This window comes from Aotus nancymaae, unplaced genomic scaffold, assembly GCF_030222135.1.
Source record: "Aotus nancymaae isolate 86718 unplaced genomic scaffold, 86718_ANA_hifiasm-v0.15.2.pri h1tg000008l, whole genome shotgun sequence".
Taxonomy (NCBI): domain Eukaryota; kingdom Metazoa; phylum Chordata; class Mammalia; order Primates; family Aotidae; genus Aotus; species Aotus nancymaae.
In genome coordinates, this window is record NW_026988419.1 from 35,826,564 (window position 1) to 35,846,884 (window position 20,321).

Genomic DNA, 20,321 nt, shown 5'->3' on the forward strand with positions numbered 1-20,321 from the left:
AATGCTGCAGTAAACATTGAAGTGCAGATTTCTCTTTGACATACTGACTTCGTTTCCTTTAGATATGTATACACAGTAATGGGATTTCTAGATCATATGAGAGTATTTTTAATTTTTTGAGAAACTGCCCTACTGTTTTCCAAAATGACCATACTAATTTACATTCCCACCGTCAGTGTACAAGGATTCCCTTTCTTCCACATCCTTGCCAGAGATCATTTTCGTTCCTTGTGAAGTCCTTTTTATCACAGGTATTCTGTATTGGGATGTGGCAGTGCTACTTCCTTTCCCACTTTTACCCTGCTTCACCTCCAGCAGTGTTCCTTAGGTAAAAGCTAGATAGCAGACAAGAAAAAATGTATAAATATGATTTCTCCATCAATTCTACCTTCCCTGTTACTAAGTCATGTAAAATAGGATCTCTGTGGAGATATTTTGTGCTTCTACTTCACCCTACCAATACATACTTCTGCACTCAAGACGCTAAAATATCTTTGAAGAGGTCTTCCAGAACATCAACCTCTAGGGAAATCTTTATCCTTTCTGATGTCTGAGGAGGCTTCAGAATCTTCCTCTATATTGGTCCAACTTGCACTTGGCAGACATTTTACATTGTGTTTGGTTTGGGAGTCATAGACGTTTTCCTCTTTAATTGATGATGGCATTTTACAAATCTATATTTTGTCCTTTTTGTTATTTTCTTGTTTGCAAGGAGCAGGTAGTGAGATAAGAATGCTTTTACATTTGATTTTTTGTCAGAATCTCTTTTGGCATTAAATCATTATTTTTAATTCCTGATATCAGATGCTGTCAGAATATATGCACTATTTAATAGAATCTAGTAAGGCTTTTCTGAAAATATTGCTCATTATTATCTTATAACTTGTACTTTGTGTGGTATTTCCATACAAAATATTTGCATGTTTTGGTTTCAATATTGTTTCTAGTAGACGGTATAGTCTGACTAATATATAACTTAATGAATAGAGTGGGATGGTTTATAGAGTTTTTTTCCCTAAAATTAAGAACTTCAGAACTTTTCTTGAGAGTGTTATAGTCAGACTTCCTTTTTAAAAAACAAAGTTAGCATCTTCACTCACTTATTTCAATGATTATATTAAACCTTTGCCAAGCCCTCAGTACTACCAGATTGCCCCCACTCCAACAACTGCCTGTGTCATTCTGAGAATATAGCTTTGCCTTCTCTTTTGCAGAGTAAGAACCAATTTGTGGAAACCAGCTCAGCCTCCAACCCTCAAAACACAAACTTACCTGAATCCTAACTCATCCTTAGCTTCTTATATTTATTTAGTGACTTTCAGTCTTGTCCAAGGTTGTTTACACCTCTTGCAATCTAGATGCTGTCAGTTCCCTCCTCCTCAGGGACCTCATTCCATCTACTGTTATTTTTCTCTCTTGGACTTGAAGTCTTCTTGTCTCTATTGGTTTACAGCTTCACCACTTACTGTGTTACTTTGAGGAATTACTTAAACCCTTCATAGTCTTGCTTTCAAAATTTTCTTATTTGTAAAATGAGGACGTCAGGAATATCTATTTTGCAGGATTGATGTAAAGACTAGAGATATGTATACAAAGTTCTTTGTATAGTGCCTAGCACCTTGTAAGAGGCAATGTTATCGATAACTATGATACACACCCTCACCAATTCCCTAATTTTCTGCTACCCTTCAAAGCTAAGTTTCTTGAAAAAGTAATCTACATTCAGAATTTCTGCTACTTCACTATCCATTCACTCCTCACCTGCTGAAGTCTACTTCATTACCTTTCTGCCAAAGCTGCCTTGGACAAAGGTCCTTAATGGCTTCCTAACTGCCACAAACTTTCCTTCCTTTTTAGTCTTATTTGACTTCTCAAAACATCGTACCTACTCTTTAAAACTCTTCCTACCCTTGATTTCCATGATACTACTCTCTTCTGGCAATCCTTTTACCTCCATTTGTTTTCCTTTAAAGGCAGATTTCATATTTTGTTCTCCATTCTTTCACCACATATACTCATTCTGATGTTATCATCCATAGCCATATATCTAGCCCCAGTCTCACTCCTGAGTTTTAGACTGCACTATCCACTACAATAGCCACTAGCCACATGTGGCAATTGAGCACTTGAAATGTGGCAAAACCAAACTGAGCTGTCCCCTAAGTGTAAAATACATACTGGATTTTGAAGACACCATATGAAAAAAGAATGTAAAACATCTTGGTAATGTTTATATTGATTATACTTTTATATGATAATAGTTTAATATGTATTAGTTTAAATAAAGTGCATTACTAAAAATTAATTTTATCTTTTTTTTCTTTTCTAACATGACAATGGGAAAATTTTAAATAACATGTGTAGCTCACATTATACTTTTATTTGACAATGCTGGTCTAGAGCCACATCTATCAATAGTATACTTCTACTAGAATTCCTACAAATATCACAAATTTTGTATATCACAAACCTAACTCCTTCTCTCCAACCCGTCACGCACAATTACATGAATATTAAGCTTTCCTTGTATTCTATATCCCAATGAATGGTACCACCATCTAGTGGACAAGCCATAATTGCGTTTATTTTGACTTTATAATGAGTCTTGAAATCTTAAAGGACTTTGTTCTTCTTCAGGATTCTCTCTTCTATCCTATGTCTTTGCTTTTATAAGTATACATTTTATAATTCAGCTTGTTTAGTTCTGTGAAAAGCCCTTTTTGTTATTAGAATTACATTAAACAGTGTGGGTAACTTGGGACATTTCAGTATTTTAAAATATTAACTCTTTATATCCCTGAACATGATACATCTTTATTTGTCTTATTTTACTTCTATCCATAAAAAAAGTTTTCTTTCTCCATAAAAAAGCTTGACACATCTTTTGTTGAATTTATTCTTAGTGCACTATAGTTTTGTTGCTTTCATGAAAGCTGTTATTTAAATCATGTTTTCTAATAGATTATAGCTGATGTATAGCAATGCTCTTGATTTTTCAATATTGATATTGTATCAGCAACCCTGCCAAACTCTCATTTACACAACTATTTATGATTTGGTATACTTCTAATTCTTTCTCTTCTTTTTTTCCTGGAGTTTTTGCACTGATGGTGTCTCTGCTACAGTATTGATAGAGTGAAAACATCATGACCTTGTTCTTGAAAAAGGAAGCAAGTTCAGTGATTCACCATTAAGCTTTACATGTGTGCATATACATATACATACATATGATAAATTTATAAGTGGAAAACCTATGTATATACACATATAAATACATACGTATGCATATAAATATATATATGTATACACACACAAACATAGAGAGAGAGAGACACACACACACACGCATACTTTGTAGGTTTTGGAAGATACTCTTAACCAGAATTTCTCAATCTTAGCACTGTTGACATTTTGAGCCAGATGATTTCTTGGTTGAGGAACTGTCCTGTGCACTGTAGGATGTTTAGAAGTGTCCCTGGGATCCTCATAGTTATGACAATCAAAAATGTCTCCCAACATTGCCAGATGTTCCCTAGAGGACAAAATCATTCATGGCTGAGAGTTACTGCCCTAAATAAATTAAGGAAGCTACTTTCTACTATTCATTAAGAGTTTTTAATCATAAAAAGGTCTGGAATTTTAACAAATACATTTTCTGTCTCTGCTGAAATTATAGTTTTTCTCCTTTAATCTATTAATACAGCAAATTACATTATTATTTTCTAATGTTAATCTGTGATACAGTTTTATTAGCATACCATAGTGTGTGAATTGTAAAAAACATACTTTTCTTCAGTTTTCAGGGTCTGAACCTTAAAACAATACAAGTTAGATTCCACATTAGAGACTGAATTTTAATTGCTGTATTAGAGCCAGTTTTACTATCTTGCAATACAACTTGCCTATTTTATTAATAATCTGGTTTTAAGTAATCTGTTTTGGGGCTTAAAAGAGTAAGCCCAAAAAGTGAAAGATCACTTTGAATAATCAAGTGTTACTTGTACTTTTTTCAGACATAGATTTTTCACTTATTAGTTTATCAACCTATTAACTAATTTAAGTGTCAAATTACTAAAATAAAAATAAAATATCTTTGCTTTAATTATATGTATAGCAAAGGAATAGAACATTGATTATTTGTAACTAGTGGAAAAATTAGTTACAACTATTCATTCAGTTCTAAATGATATTATAAACATTAACTGTTTACTGCTGGTCCCCACAATGGAAACAGGCAGTGTCAGCCTAAGTGTGGCTGTCATTTTCCTCTAAGTATCGTCTTAGAACTATATTTTCATAATCTTTGGAGGAAAAAGTTGGAAAAGCAACTTTTCTGGTGGTTGTTTTAGCATTACTATGGAACTTAAACCACATGGAAGTAAGGATACTATGATGATTTTAACAAAGAGACTTAGTAGAGTTGGTAATAATATCAATAAGAGGTAGAAAAATAACATTTCTAATCGTAAACCAGAAGTTGACTGGGTTTAGGTAATAATTTGAGATAAATTTTATTGTGAGCTATTTTAAAGGCTTCTGCCTAATTTTTCTATTTTTCCATCCTTTTATAGTCACGTTCTATATCTAGCTCCCCTGTGATGGTAGCTCAGCCCATTTATCAGCAACCTGCATATCACTACCAGGTAAACACAAATTACAATTAAAATTCTCTCTGAAACTTTCAGTCCTTTCTTAGGTAACTTCCATTTATTTCTCATGCAACCATTCTACTAATTACAAAGAGATAGCTCATTAGAGAAATGCAAATCAAAACCACCATGAGATACCATCTCACACCAGTCAGAATGGCTACTATTAAACAGTCAAGAAATAACAGATGCTGGTGAGGTTACAGAGAACAGGAACACTTATACACTGTTAGTTGGAATGTAAATTAGCTCAACCATTGTGGAGGGCAGTATGGAAATTCCTCAAAGAACTAAAAGCAGAACTACCACTCGACCCGTTACTGGGTATATACCCAAAGGAATATAAATCATTCTACCATAAAGACACATGCATGCAAATGTTCATTGCAGCACTATCCACAATAGCAAAGACATGGAATCAACCTAAATACCCATCAATGACAGATGAATAAAGAAAATGTGGTACATATACACCAAGGAATACTATGCAGCCATAAAAAAGAATGAGATCATATCTTTTGCAGGGACATGGATGGAGCTGGAGGCTACCCTTAGCAAACTAACAGAGGAACAGAAAAACAAATACCACATGTTCTCACTTGTAAGTGTGAGCTAAGTGATGAGAACTCATGAATGCAAAGAAAGGAATAGTAGACACTGGGGTCTACTTGAGGGTGGAGGGTGGGAAGAGGGAGAAGAGCAGAAAAGATAACTATTGGGTACTAGGCTTACTACCTGAGTTATGAAATAATTTGTGCAACAAACCCCTGTGACACGAGTTTACCTATGTATCAAATCTTCACACGTATCCCTGAACCTAAAATAAAAGTTTTTAAAATAAATAAAATAAAATAAATGATTAGTTAGAAAACAAAAAATGAAGAAGAGGTAGTTAATCCTTGGTGGTGGTTTTTCTTTTTTAAATTTTTTTCGTTGACAAATGATAAGTAATCTATTCATGTAGTACATGGTGATGTTTTGATACATATAATATGGTGATCAAATGAGGGTAATTAGCATATCCATCATCTCAAACATTTATCATTTCTTTGTGTTGGGAACATTCAGTAGCCTCCTTCTAGCTGTTTGAAACTATGTATTATTGTTAACTATAATCATCCTATAGTGGTATAGAACACTAGAACTTATTCCTCCTATCTAGCTGTAATTTGGGGACTTTTTTGTGGGGGTTTTCTTTGTGTGTGTGTGTGTGTTTTTTTATTTTTATTTCCATAGGTTTGTGGGGATTTGGTTCCTTAGTGGTGATTTTTGAGATTTTGGTGCACCCATCACCCTTGCAGTATACACTGAACACAATTTGTAGTCTTTCGTCCCTCACCCCCTTCCCACCCCTTCCCTCTAAGTCCCCAGAGTCCATTGTATCATTCTGATGCCTTTGTATCCTCATAGCTTAGCTCCCACTTATAAGTGAGAATATGGAATGTTTGGTTTTACATTCCTGAGGTAGCTGTAATTTTGTATCCTTTCACAAACCTCTCCCTATTTTTCCTTTCCCTCTATCCTTCTCAGCCCCTAGTATTCTTTTTACTTCTATGAGATCAACTTAGTTTTTTTTCATAGCACACAGCACTCTTTATTGTGATGCTCAGTGGAAAACATCTGTAAATCAGCTTACTGCAGTGATGACAGTTGCAATGCATGCTAAGGCACTTTTATTACATAAAAACGGGATTAGGGTGGGAGTTACATTCATTTCTTTGTGACAGCAATGGGACCTGAATTCAGAGCTTTGCAGGCATATGCAGCTTTTACATCACTTCATTATTTGAGAGTTTGTTTCCTTTAACAACAACAACAACAAAAATGTCTTCTTGCCATACGTAAGTCTTAATGCAGCATATGCAAAACCAGGAATACAAGTAAGTCCGGCAACCAGTGTAGACCAGCAGAGGACAAGCTACTCTCTTCTAAACATGGCTCAAACAGCAGTGAAAAAGACTTGGAAACTTATCCTTTATTACAAGAAAGGGGGGAAAAAAGAAACCTTTTCTTTTTGGAGATATCTGTGCAGGTGGCATATTTTTGAGACCAGTGTTTTTTAGCTTCCACATATGAGTGAGAACATGTGGTGTTTAACTTTCTGTTCCTGGCTTATTTCACTTAACATAATGACCTTCAGTTCCATCCATGTTGCCATGAGTGATAGGATTTTATTCTTTTTCATAACCAAATAGTATTCCATCACATATATATATTATATATATATATACACCACATTTTCTTTATTCGTCTGTTGTTGGACACCTATGTTGATTCCATATCTTGGTTACTGTGAATAATGCTGTAATAAAGATGGGGATGCTGATGTATCTCTGATACAATGATTTCCTTTTTTCCAAATACATTCCCAGTAGTGGGGATTACCAGATCATATGCTAGTTCTATTTGAGGTTTTTTTAGGGACCTCCATACTGTTCTCCACAGTGGTTGTACTAATTTGCATTCCCACTAACAGGGTAAAAGAGTTCCCTTTTCTCTACATCCTCACCAGCATTTATTATTTTTGTCTTTTTGACAATAACCATCCTAACTGAGATGAGAAAATACCTCTTTGTGGTTTTGATTTAGTTTCCTGATAATTAGTGATGTTGAGCATTTTTTCATATATTTGTTAACCATTTCTTTTCTTTTACAAAATGTCTGTTCAGATCATTTGCCCATTTTTAATCAGTTTATTTTTTGTTTGTTTGTTTTGCTGTTGAGATGTCTCAGTTCCTTGTATATTTTGGATATTAATTCTGTATCAGATAAGTAGTTTACAGATGTTTTCTCCCATTCAACATGATGCCTCTTCACTCTGTTGATTGTTTTCTTCACCGTGCAGGAACTTTTTAGTTTAATATAATCAAACTAATGGAATGAATTAGGGAGAATTCCCTCTGCTTCAATTTTTTGTAATGGTTTGTGAAGACCTGGTATTCTTATCTAAAGGTTTGGTGGAATTCAGCCATGTAGTTCTGCACTTTCCTTTGTTGGAAGACATCGTAATTACTGATTCAATTTTGTTACTTGTTATTTGTTTCTTAAGGTTTTCAATTTCTTCTTGGTTCAGTCTTGGTAGATTGTGTATGTTCAGAAATTTATCTGTTTCTTCTAGGTTTTCTAATTTATTAGCATGTAGTTGTTCATAGTAGTCTCTAATGATCCTTTGTATTTCTGTGGTATCCATTGTGATGTCTTTTTCATTGCTGATTTTATTTATCTAAGTCTTCTTTCGTTTTTCTAAGGCTAGCTAATCGTTTGTCGGTTTTGTTTTTCTTTTTAAAAATCAACCTTTTGTTTTATTAATATTTTGTATTGTTTTGTAGCCTCAACGTTGTTTATTTCTGCTCTGATTGTTAATATTTCTTTTCTTCTACTAATTTTGGGTTTAGCTTGTTTTTGCTTTTCTAGTTCCTAGAGGTACATTGTAAGGGTGTTTGTTTGAAATATTTAGTTTTTTTTATGTAAGCATTCATTGCTATAAATTTGCCTCTTAATACTGCTATTGTTGTGTCCCACAGGTTTTGGTATGTTGTGTTTCTATTTTCATTCTTAATTTCTTCCTTCACCCACTGGTCATTCAGGAGTATGTTGCTTAATTTCCATAGCTTCGTATAGTTTTTCTTGCTATTGATGTCTTGTTTTATTTCATTTTGGTCAGTTAAGGTACTTGATATGATTTCAGGTTTTTAATTTCTTGAGATTTGTTTTGTTTCCTAAAATATTGTCATTCTGGAGAATGTTTCATGTACTGATGATATTTTGCAGCTGTTCAGTTAAATGTTCTCTAAATGGCTGTTAGGTCTGTTTGGCCTATGGTGCCATTTAAATCCAAGTTTCTTTGTTTATTTTCTGTTTGTTTGTTTGTTTTGAGATGGAGTCTCACTCTGTCACCCCGGCTGGAGTGCAATGGCGCGATATAGGCTCACTGCAACCTCCACCTCCTGAGTTCAAGCGATTCTCCTGCCTCAGCCTCCTGAGTAGCTAGGATTACAGGCGCACACCACCAGGCCTGGCTAATTTTTGTATTTTTAGTAGAGATGGGGTTTCACCATGTTGGTCAGGCCGGCTAATCTGAAACTCCTGAGCTTGTGATCTACCCACCTCAGCCTCAGCCTCCCAAAGTGCTGGGATTACAGGCATGAGCCACAGTGTCCGACCTGTTTATTTTCTTTCTATATGATCTATACAATGCTGAGAGTGGGATATTGAAGTCCCCAACTACTATTTTATTGGGGTCTCTCCCTCTCTCTTTAGGTCAAATAAGACTTGCATTATATTATCTGGGTGCTTTGGTGTTGGGTACATATATATTTACAATTGTTATATTTTCTTGCTAAATTGATCCCTTTATTAAATGTTCTTCTTCGTCTCTTTTTAAAACTTTTCACTTGAAGTCGGTTTTGTTTGATATAAGTATGGCTACTCCTGCCTGCTTTGGTTTTCATTTGCATGGAACATGTTTTTCCATCCCTTCACTTTCAGTCTATGTGTGTCTTTACAGTTAAGGTGAGTTTATTTTAGGTAGCATATAATTGGGTCTCTCTTTTTTATCTATTCAGCCAGTGTCTATCTTTTAAATGGAGAATTTAACCCATTTACATTCAGGGTTATTATTGATAGGTGAGGACTTACTCCTGTCATTTTTTTTTTTATTGTTTTCTGTTTTGGGTTTTTGTTTTGTTTTGTTTTGTTTTTGTATATCTTTTTTTCCTTATTCTCTCTCTTATTGGTGATTTTTGGCAGCTGGGTTCTCTGCAATAATAAGATTTGATTCTTTTCTCTTTGTCCTCGTGTAATGGCTCTCCCAGTGAATTTTATAGTTTTGCATGTTTCATGATGGTGCTTATCATCTTTTCACTTCCTGATGTAAGACTCCCTTGAGTATTTTCTTGTAAGGCCAATCTAGTGGTGATAAATTCTCTTCAGTTTTTGCTTGTCTATGAAAGAGCTGGGTTTTTCAGAGGCAGAGTATAGTGGCATGCTCATAGCTCACTGCAGCATCAAACTTTTGAGCTCAAGAAATCTCTCCCACCTTAGCCTGCCACGTAGCTGAGACTACAGGCATGTGCCATGCCTGGCTAATTTTTTTCTAAGAGATAGGGTCTTGCTATGTTGCCCAGGCTGGTCTCAAATTCCTGGGCTCAAGCATCTTCCTGCCTCAGTCTTCCAAAGCACTGGGACTACAGGTGTGAGCCACCACACCTGGACTTGTGAAAGACTTTATTTCTCCTTCATTTCTGAAGGATAGCTTTACTGAGTACAATATTCTTGGCTGGGAGGTTTCTACCTTGGGTTTTTTGAATATGTCATCCCATTCTCCCCTGGCCTGTAAGATTTCTGCTAAGAAATCTGCTGTTAGTATAACAGGGATTTCTTTAATTGTGACTTGACACTTTTTCTTGCTGCTTTTAAATTCTTCTTTTTAAAATGAAAAAAACAAATGTGTTATTATTTCATTAAAACACGTTTGATGAAATAAGGGCAGCATTAAACATGTTTTCCTCACCTTTTGCCTTCTCTTTTCCTTCTGGAATGCCCATTATATGAATGAATATTTATCCTCTTCATGGTATCTTATAAATCCTGTAGGTTTTCTTCATTCTTCTTTTTTTTTTTTCCTGCCTGTGTTATTTCAAAAGACCTGCCTTCAAGTTCAGAAATTCTTTCTTCTTCTTAGTCTAGTGTATTGTTGAAATTCTCGGTTAGATTTTTATTTCATTCATTGATTTCTTCAGCTCTAGGATATCCATTTGTTTGTTTGTTTTTGATATCTATCTCTTTGTTGAATTTCTCATTCAAATTATGAGTTGTTTTCCTGATTTTGTTGAATTGTCTATCTGTATTCTCTTGTATCTCACTGAGTTTCCTTCAGATTATTATTTTGAATTGTTTTTCTGGCATGAAATACATATAACTATTTCTGTATGATTGGGGTCCGTTAATAGAGAATTATTGTTTTCATTAGAGGTGACATGTTTCCTTGATGGTTGATGTGTCCCTACATTGATTTCTACACATCTGGTGTGAAAGTCATCTTTTCAAATTTGGAGTAGGTTTCATAGGGGAAGACTTATTTCCATGAATGAGTCTTGGGGTGTTGGTTCAGTGGGGTGCATTGGCCTTGGTTCTAGGTGGACACACTAGTATAGTCTCTGTGTAGTCTCAAGCTATAATCCTCTCGGGTTGTATTTGCAGGTTTCTCAGTGATCTAGGACAAGAAAGTCTGTGACAATGGTGGTGGGGCTTTGCCAGGGGTGGGCTTGCTGGGCTGTTGCCCAGGTCAGGGTTGTATCTGGATCATGGTAAGGCTGGCTCACCGGGCTTGGGGCCACAAGACTGTTACTCTGGCTGAGAGCACAGACATGTAATTTCTAAGCCAGCCTGGGGTAGTGCCCACCAGAGGCAGTCTGTGGGGCTGTTTCTCAGGTCAGGTATGCAGGCACTTGGCTCCTTGGCTGGCCTGGGGGTGTGTCTGCTGGGGCAACCCATGGGACTGTTTCCTAGGCCTGCAACACAGCTGCATGGCCATTCATTTGGCTAAGGATATGTTTGTCAGGGGCTACTTCTCCAGCTTGGGATGCAGGTGCACAACTGCTCACCTGGCCAAGGGGCATGTCTGCTGGGGGTGGCCCATGGGGCTATTTCTCAAGTCTGGGATGTAGGCACAGGGTGGATCACCTGGCCTGGAAATGTTTCTGTGAGGGCTGTTCCATAGGCCCAGGATACAGGCACAGGGCTACTTGGTCAGCCTGGGATCATGCCCACTGAAAGTGGACTATGGAGCTGCTTCTCAGGCCTGGGACACAGGCTCAAGGCTGCTCAGCTGTCCTAGGGATGTGTCTTCTGGAGGGGTGGGCATGAGGCCTGAGGCATGGACACACAGCCACTCCTACTCTCCTGGGGACGTTTCTGCCAGGGGAAGTTTCCAGAGCTATTTCTTGGGCTCTAATTCCATACACAGGGCAGATCAGAGGCTTATCTGCAGAACATGAGGCACCTCTGGGTGGTTTCTCAGCCCTGTATGCAGATGTGTAACCATTCTATCCTGGGAGCATTTCAGCTGCTATGAGGATTGAGGACCTCTCTTGCTCAAGGGATTGCAGCAGTTGGACCAGCTCAAGAGTGGATTCACCCTGGGCAAGACAGCCAGATTGTCCCTCTAGCTGGAAGTGAAGGCAACAGAAGTTGGTTTCCCTACGGTACAGGACCAGAATCAGCCAATCTTGAGCCTCAGGTTCCATGCTGCTGGGGTTCGGCCACTGGTATGGACTTGGCAGAATGAAAATGGAACCCCAGTGCTGGACACATGCAATAGCTACTGGCCCCCTAGAAGAGGGAGCACTTCAGAGGTGGCTATGGCCTCGAGATGCTATCATGCTGCAGCAGCTTGACTCACAGGGTGGGGTTGAGAGGGTGGGGAGTACACACTTTGTACTCCTAATTTGGGGCAATACAGCCACAAATTCCCAGCAGCTCTCCAAACTGTGAGACTTGCAACACATTCTTCTGTTGCAAGGAGTGTAGATGTCTGCAGTAGCAATGCAGGCTGGTGGGGATCTTCTGCTTACCTTTTCCCTGCAATGAGAAATTGCAGAACTCCAGGCAGATCCAATCCTATCAGGAGAGAAGGGGTTGCAGAGGCTGAGTGGCTCCAGGCTGCACTCCTGGATTTGAAATCACCACAAGTGTGTCTCCACTCCCCTGCTGCACTCCAGTACTCTCCCTTTGATGCTCCTGTCAAATTGTAGCTGTTTATTTGTTGCCTTAGTCCTTTCTTGTGGCAGGGTGGGGAGCCAGTGGAAAATGAATGCCAGGCATCTCTGGTCAGTCATATTGCTGACATCATGCCTCTCTTTTTTTAAGACGGAACTAAACAATGTCATACAAGAAGATGGACGCTTTGCTTCCTTTTACCAAATATAATGAGGTCAGATTTGGTCCCCTGGCTAACATTTAAACTAAAAAGTCTTTAGCAATAATTCCCCAAGTAAGATATAGGTATTGGATGCAAGTTAGTTTTTAAATGTTAACATATGTCAGTTTTCCACATAATTTACATTAAAGTAAATAATATATTGTGGTTTATTATGTATTATGACATCCTCTTTCAGTTAACCAGGACTCTTCATTAATTCTAGTAAGAAATTGGGGATAAGTGAACTATAATGCCAAACCATTTTGGTCCAGAGCAAGGTCATCGATTTATGGTTTGCAGACCAAACTCCAGCCAGCAGACTGTTTTTGTAAATAAAGCATTATTGGAACACAGCCACATTTGTTTAATTATTGTCTGTGGCTCCTTTTGTGCTACAGTGGATGAGCTGAGTAGTTGCAGATACTCCTTTTTTCCCCCTTATCCCAACCCTAGGCAACCAGTCATCTATTTACCTGTTTTTCTAGATTTGCCTATTGTGGATATATCCTATAAAATGAATCATGCAATATGAGGTCTTTTGTGACTGGCTTCTTACATTTAGCATAATGTTTTGAAGATTTATCTATGTGATGGCATGTCTCAGTACTTCATTCTTGAATAATAGCCAATTATATGGCTGCAGTGTATACCACATTTTGTTTATACATTCATCAGATGATGGGCAAGATGGTGGACACTTGAGTTGTTTCTATCTTTTGACTGTTATAAATAATGCTGCCATGGACATTCACATACAAATGTTTATGTAGACATATATTTTTATTTCTCTTAGGTCTTATAACTAGAGTGGAATTGCTGGGTCATATGATAACTCTATGTTTAACCTTTTAAAGAAATAGACTATTTTCCAAAAGGCGGCACCATTTTACATTCCCGCCAGCAGATTTTGAGGGCTCTAATTTTTCCACATGCCCATCAACACTTGCAATCTACTTTTTTGATTAAAGCCATCCTAGTGGGTATGAAGTGGTGTTGTATTATTGTTTTTATTTTTATTTCTCTGAAGGCTAGTGGTGTTGAGCATTATTTCTTGTTTTTATTGGCCATATGTATGTATTCTTTGGAGAAAATTCTATTCGTATCACTTGGCTGTTTTTAAGTTGGCTTACTGGTCTTTTACTGGTCTTTTGATTATTAAGTTTTAAGAGTTCTTTTTTTTTTTTTTTTGAAACAGAGTCTCACTCTGTCGCCAGGTGCCAGGCTGGAGTGCGGTGGCGCAATCTCGGCTCACTGCAACCTCCGCCTCCCGGGTTCAAGCAAGTCTCCTGCCTCAGCCTCCCGAGTAGCTGAGACTACAGGCGCACGCCACCATGCCCAGCTAATTTGTGTATTTTTAGTAGAGACGGGGTTTCACCATATTGTCCAGGATGATCTCAATCTCTTGACCTCGTGATCCGCCAGCCTCGGCCTCCCAAAGTGCTGGGATTACAGGCATGAGCCACCGCACCCGGCCCTGTAAGAGTTCTTTATACACTCTTGATATAAGTTCCATATTTTCTTTCATCCTGTGGGTTGTATTTTCACTTGCACAAAAGTTTATTTTAGAGTTTTGATGAAATCTAATTTAACTATTTTTTTGTTCTTGTTGCTTTGTTGTTTGTGCTTTTGGAGTCATAATTTTTAAAACATTTCCTAATTCAAGGTCACAGACATTTACACCTGTTTTTTTTTCCTAAGAGTTTTATAATTTTTGCTCTTACATTTAAGTTTCTGATCCATTTTGAGTTAATTTTTGTATATGGCTTGAGTTAATTTTTGTGTATGGTGTGAGGATCTAAGGTCATATTTTTGCCTGTAGATATCCAGTTTTAACCCTTGTTTATAATCTGAGTGAGCTTTTGTTTTCTTTTATTTGATTTTAGGCCACTACACAGTATTTACCAGGACAGCAGTGGAGTGTTCCTCAGGTAAATGTTAACTCCTAATTTTAAATCCTTCTTTCATTATATTCTTGTGAAGACTGCATGAATACTAAAGTCAGGAGAACTAGGTTTGAGACTTCTTCTATTCGTTAACTGTGATTCTTTCAGCAGTTCATTTTCAGTTTCTTCATTTGTAAAATGGATGTAATGATACTATATTTTTGTAAGTTTCCTTACATGATTTTTGTGAATATCAAATGATAATGTATAAGTGAAAGCATTTTATAAATGAGTGCTGTATAAACATGAAATTTTACCGTTTTTCACTATTAGTATTATTTGAAAATTTAGCATTTTTCTAGCTTTACTTCAGATTTGGCTTCAGTTTTTATTCAGTTCCTAAATAAGTATTCTATTTTCCAACTTTTGGTAACAAATAGTTTATCACCAAAAAAATTGTTTAATGACATGTTCTCACTTCCATTAGAAGTAACAGAGCTGAGAGCAGACATTTATGTCAATTTAAATACCATTGGCCACATTATTACAACCTTTACTGGTGATACTAATATAATCATAATTATTATCTGAATTTATATGTGAGGTTCTGAGTCATTAAGAAGTTTTAGTGCTTGCCAGTGATAGGATTCTTTAACTACATCTACTCAATTGGAATTTATAACAGATTAGGTCCTAATCTGTTGCTGAGATACTTACATGCTATTCCTTAAAAAAAAAAAAAAATAGGAAAATATAAAACAGATACTTCTCTCATCTGTTGGGTAAGTCATTTGGTTTAATGGAAATAACTAATCATATTTGAATTAGAAATATGGTTTTGTATTTTAGTCTCCTGCCTCTTCTGCTCCATTCTTATACCGACAACCTTCTGAAGTTATTTATCAACCAGTGGAAATTGCACAGGATGGTGGATGTGTTCCTCCTCCACTGTCTCTGATGGAAATTTCAGTTCCAGAGGTATGTATTAGTCTAAAAGTAATTGATCTATAACTACCTCATGTTAACATTTATTTCTTTTTCTCTCTTTTTTAAATTTGTTCAAGACCCTTATTGAAACTGCTTCGTCTCTGTTTTGTTGATTTATTCAAATCTCTTCCCTCTTCTTATATCTAGGAATGCATCGTCTTAGACTTTTTCACTAATTAGTTCTGAAACATTCCCCAAATCAACTGTTTGCTCCACTATGCCAATCTTTGACTTGATCTTTTTGAAATAGTAAAATTCCAAATGCTCTGCATTCTAATTTTGGCTGTCAATCTATATTGTTCCTAACATTCTATTAGTCAAAAGCATATAATTAAGGTGAAGAAGAAAAAAATCTTTAAAAAATTTATCCTACAAAAATGTAAATTAAATTTATAATTAGAAATTTTAATATCCTGTTTAGCATGTTTAAATTATATTTCTGATCCATTACTGATATCTTCACCATCTGTGTGTCAGGAACTGTGCGTGGTATGTTTTATGTTATATTTATTTTATTTTATTTTATTTTATTTTAAGTTCCAGGATATATGTGCAGGAGGTACAGGTTTGTTACATAGGGAAACGTATGCCATGGTGTTTTGCTGCACCTATCAACCCATCACCCAGGTGATAAGCCCAGCATGCATTAGCTATTTATCCTGATGTTCTCCCTTCCCCAGCCCCCGATAGGTCCCAGTGTGTAGTGTTCCCCTCTCTGTGTCCATGCATTCTCATTGCTCAGCTCCCACCTACAAGTGAGAATGTGCAGTGTTTGGTTTTCTCTTTCTGTATTAGTTTGGTGAAGACAATGGCTTCCAGCTCCATCCATGTCCCTGCAAAGGACATGATCTCATTCCTTTTTATGGCTGCATAGCATTCCATGGTGTATTATGTACCACATTTTCTTTATCCAGTCTATCACTGATGGGCATTTGGATTGATTCCATGTCTTTACTGTTGTGAATAGTACTGCAATGACATACATGTGCATATATTTTTATAATAGAATGATTTATATTTTGGGGGTATATACCCAGTAATGGGATTGCTGGGTCAAATGGTATTTCTGCCTCTAGGTCTTTGGGGAATCACCACACTGTCTTCAACAATGGTTGAACTAATTTACATTTCCACCAATAATGCAAAGAAGCATTTCTATTTCTCCACAGCCTCACCAGCATCTCTTGTTTCTTGACTTTTTAACAATCACCTATCTGACTGGTGTGAGATGGTATCTCATTGTGGTTTTGATTAGGATTTCCCTAATGAGCAGCGAAGTTGAGCTTTTTTTATGTTTGTTGGCTGCATAAATGTCTTCTTTTGAGAAGTGTCTGTTCATGTGTTTTGCCTACTTTTTAACAGGGTTGCTTGTTTTTTTCTTGTAAATTTGTTTAAGTTCCTTGTATATTCTGGATATTAGACCTTTGTCAGATGGATAGACAGCAAAAATTTTCTCCCATTCTGTAGGTTGTCTGTTGACTCTGATGATAGTTTCTTTTGCTGAACAGAAGCTCTTTACTTAAGTAGATACTGATTAGTCAATTTTTGCTTTGGTTGCAAGTGCTTTTGATGTTTTCATCATTAAATCTTTGCCTGTGCCTATGTCCTGAATGAATGGTATTGCCTAGATTTTTTTCCCCATGGTTTTTATAGTTTTGGGTTTTACATTTAAGTCTTTAATCCATCTTGAGTTAATTTTTGTATAAGGTGTAAGGAAGGGGTCCAATTTCAATTTTCTACATATGGCTAGCCAGTTTTCCCAGAAACATTTTTTTTATTATACTTTTAAGTTCTGGGATACATGTGCAGAATGTGCAGGTTTGTTACATAGGTATATATGTGCTATGGTGGTTTGCTGCACCCATCAACCCTTCATCTACATTAGATAATTCTCCTAACGCTCTCCCTCCCATTGTCTCCCACCCCTCAACAGGCCCCAGTGTGTGACGTTCCCCTCCCTATGTCCATGTGTTCTCATTGTTCAACTCACACTTATGAGTGAAACATGCAGTGTTTGGTTTTATGTTTCTGTGTTAGTTTGTTTGTTGAGAATAATGGTTTCCAGCTTCATCCATGTCCCTGCAAAGGACATGAACTCATTCTTTTTTACGGCTGCATAGTATATTCCGTGGTGTATAGGTGCCACATTTTCTTTATCCATTCTATCATTGATGGGCATTTGGGTTGGTTCCAAGTCTTTGCTATTGTAAATAGTGCTGCAGTAAACATACCTGTACATATGTCTTTATAGCAGAATGATTTATAGTCCTTTGAGTATATACCCAGTAATGGGATTGCTGGGTCAAATGGTATTTCTGGTTCTAGATTCTTGAGGAATCATCACACTGTCTTCCACAATGGTTGAACTAATTTACAATTCTCACCAACAGTGTAAAAGCATTCCTACTTCTCCAGATCCTCTCCAGCATCTGTTTCCTCACTTTTTAATGATCACCATTCTAACTGGCGTGAGATGGTTCTCATTGTGGTTTTAATTCACATTTCTCTAATGACCAGTGATAATGAGCTTTTGTTCATGTGTTTGTTGGCCGCATAAATGTCTTCTTTTGCGAAGTGTCTGTTCATATCCTTCACACACTTTTTGATCGATTTGTTTTTTTTTAATTGTAAATCTGTTTTAAGTTCTTTGTAGATTCTGGATATTAGCCCTTTGTCAGATGGATAGATTGCAAAAATTTTCTCCTATTCTGTAGGCTGCCTGTTCATTCTGATGATAGTTTCTTTTTCTGTTCTGAAGCTCTTTAGTTTAATTAGATCCAATAGATCAATTTTAGCTTTTATTGCCATTGCTTTTGGTGTTTTAGTCATGAAGCCTTTGCCCATGCCTATATCCCAAATGGTATTGTCTAGGTTTTCTTCTAGGGTTTATATGGTTTTAGGTCTTACATTTAAGTCTTTAATCCATCTGGAGTTAATTTTTTTTATAAGGAAGGGAGTCTAACTTCAGTTTTCTGCATATGGCTGGCCAGTTTACCCAACACCATTTATTAAATAGGAAATCCTTTTCCCATAGCTTATTTTTGTCAGGTCTGTCAAAGATCAGATGGTTGTAGATGTGTGGTGTTATTTCTGAGGCCTCTGTTCCAGTTCATTGGTCTATACATCTATTTTGTTACCAGTACCATAAACTTTTGGTTACTGTGGCCTTGTATAGTTTGAAGTCAGGTAGAGTGACGCCTCCAGCTTCATTCTTTTTACTTAGGATTGTTTGACTATATGGGCTCTTTTTGGTTCCATATGAAATTTAAAGTAGCTTTTTTTAATTCTGTGAAAAAAGGCAGTAGTAGCTGGATGGGAATAGCATTGAATCTATAAATTACTTTGGGCAGTATGGCTATTTTCACAATACGGATTCTTCCTATCCATGAGCATAGAATATTTTTCCATTTGTTTGTGTCCTCTCATTTCCTTGAGCTGCGGTTGTAGTTCTCTTTGAAGAGGTCCTTCTTATCCCTTGTAAGTTGTATCCCTAGATATTTTATTCTCTTTGTAGCAATTTTGAATGGGAATTCACTCATGATTTGGCTCTCTGTCTGTTATTGGTGTATACGAATGCTTGTGATTTTTGCACATTGATTTTGTATTCTGAGACTGCTGAAATTGCTTATCAGCTTAAGGAGATTTGGGGCTGAGACCAATGGGGTTTTCTAAATATGCAATCATGTCATCTGCAAACAGAGGAAATTTGACTTCCTCTCTTCCTATTTGAATACTCGTTATTTTTGAATCTTGCCTGATTGCCCTGGCCAGAACCTCCAATACTCTGTCAAATAGGAATGGTGAGAGAGGGCATCCTTGTCTTGTGCTAGTTTTCAGAGGGAATGCTTCTAGCTTTTGCCCATCTAGTATGATATTGGCTATGGGTTTGTCATAAATAGCTCTTATTATTTTGAGATATGTTTCATCAATACCTAGTTTATTGAGTGTTTTTAGCCTGAAGGGGATGTTTAATTTTATCAAAGACCTTTTCTGCATCTATCGAGATAATCACATGGCTTTTGTCACTGGTTCTGTTTATGTGATGGATTATGTTTATTGATTTTTGGATGTTGAACCAGCCTTGCATCCCAAGGATGAAGCTGACTTGATCATGGTGGATAAGCTTTTTGATGTGCTGCTGGATTTGGTCTGCCAGTATTTTACCGAGGATTTTCACATTGATGTTCATCAGGGATACTGCCCTGAAATTTTCTTTTTTTGTTGTGTCTCAGTCAGGTTTTGGTATCAGGATGATGCTAGCCTCATAAAATGAGTTAGAAAGGAATACCTCTTTTTCTATGGTTTGGAATAGTTTCAGAAGGAATGGTACCAACTCCTCGTTGTACCTTTGGTAGAATTCAGCTGTGACTCCTTCTGGTCCTGGGCTTTTTTTTGGTTGGTAGGCTATTACTGCCTCAATTTCAGAACTTGTTACTGGTCTATTCAGGGATTTGACTTCTTCCTTGTTTAGTCTTGGGAGAGTGTATGTGTCTAGGAATTTATCCATTTCTTCTAGATTTTCTAATGTATTTGCGTAGAGATGTTTATAGTATTCTCTGTTTGTATTTCTGTGGGGTCAGTGGTGTTATCCCCTTTATCATTTTTTATTGTATCTATTTGATTCTTCTCTCTTTTCTTCTTTATTAGTCTGGCTAGCAGTCTATCTATTTTGTTGATCTCTTTAAAAAGCTAGCTCACAGATGCATTGATTTTTTTGAAGGGTTTTTTGTGTCTCTATCTCCTTCAGTTTTCCTCTGATCTTAGTTATTTCTTACATTCTGCTAGCTTTCAAATTTGTTTGCTCTTGCTTCTCTTGTTCTTTTAATTGTGATGTTAGAGGGTCGATTTTAGATTGTTCCCACTTTCTCCGGTGGGCATTTA

General features: G+C 36.7%; 1 protein-coding gene across 1 annotated transcript in view; it reads left to right on the forward strand.

Annotated features, from left to right (window-relative positions):
- The window catches only part of BOLL (boule homolog, RNA binding protein), an 86,362-nt gene that overhangs the window by 46,336 nt on the left and 19,705 nt on the right, over nucleotides 1-20,321 (forward strand). Inside the window, exons 10-11 of the mRNA XM_064372760.1 lie at nucleotides 14,454-14,498; nucleotides 15,303-15,431. Of these exons, the coding sequence (XP_064228830.1) occupies nucleotides 14,454-14,498; nucleotides 15,303-15,431 (174 nt within the window). The remainder of the gene's footprint in view (nucleotides 1-14,453; nucleotides 14,499-15,302; nucleotides 15,432-20,321) is intronic.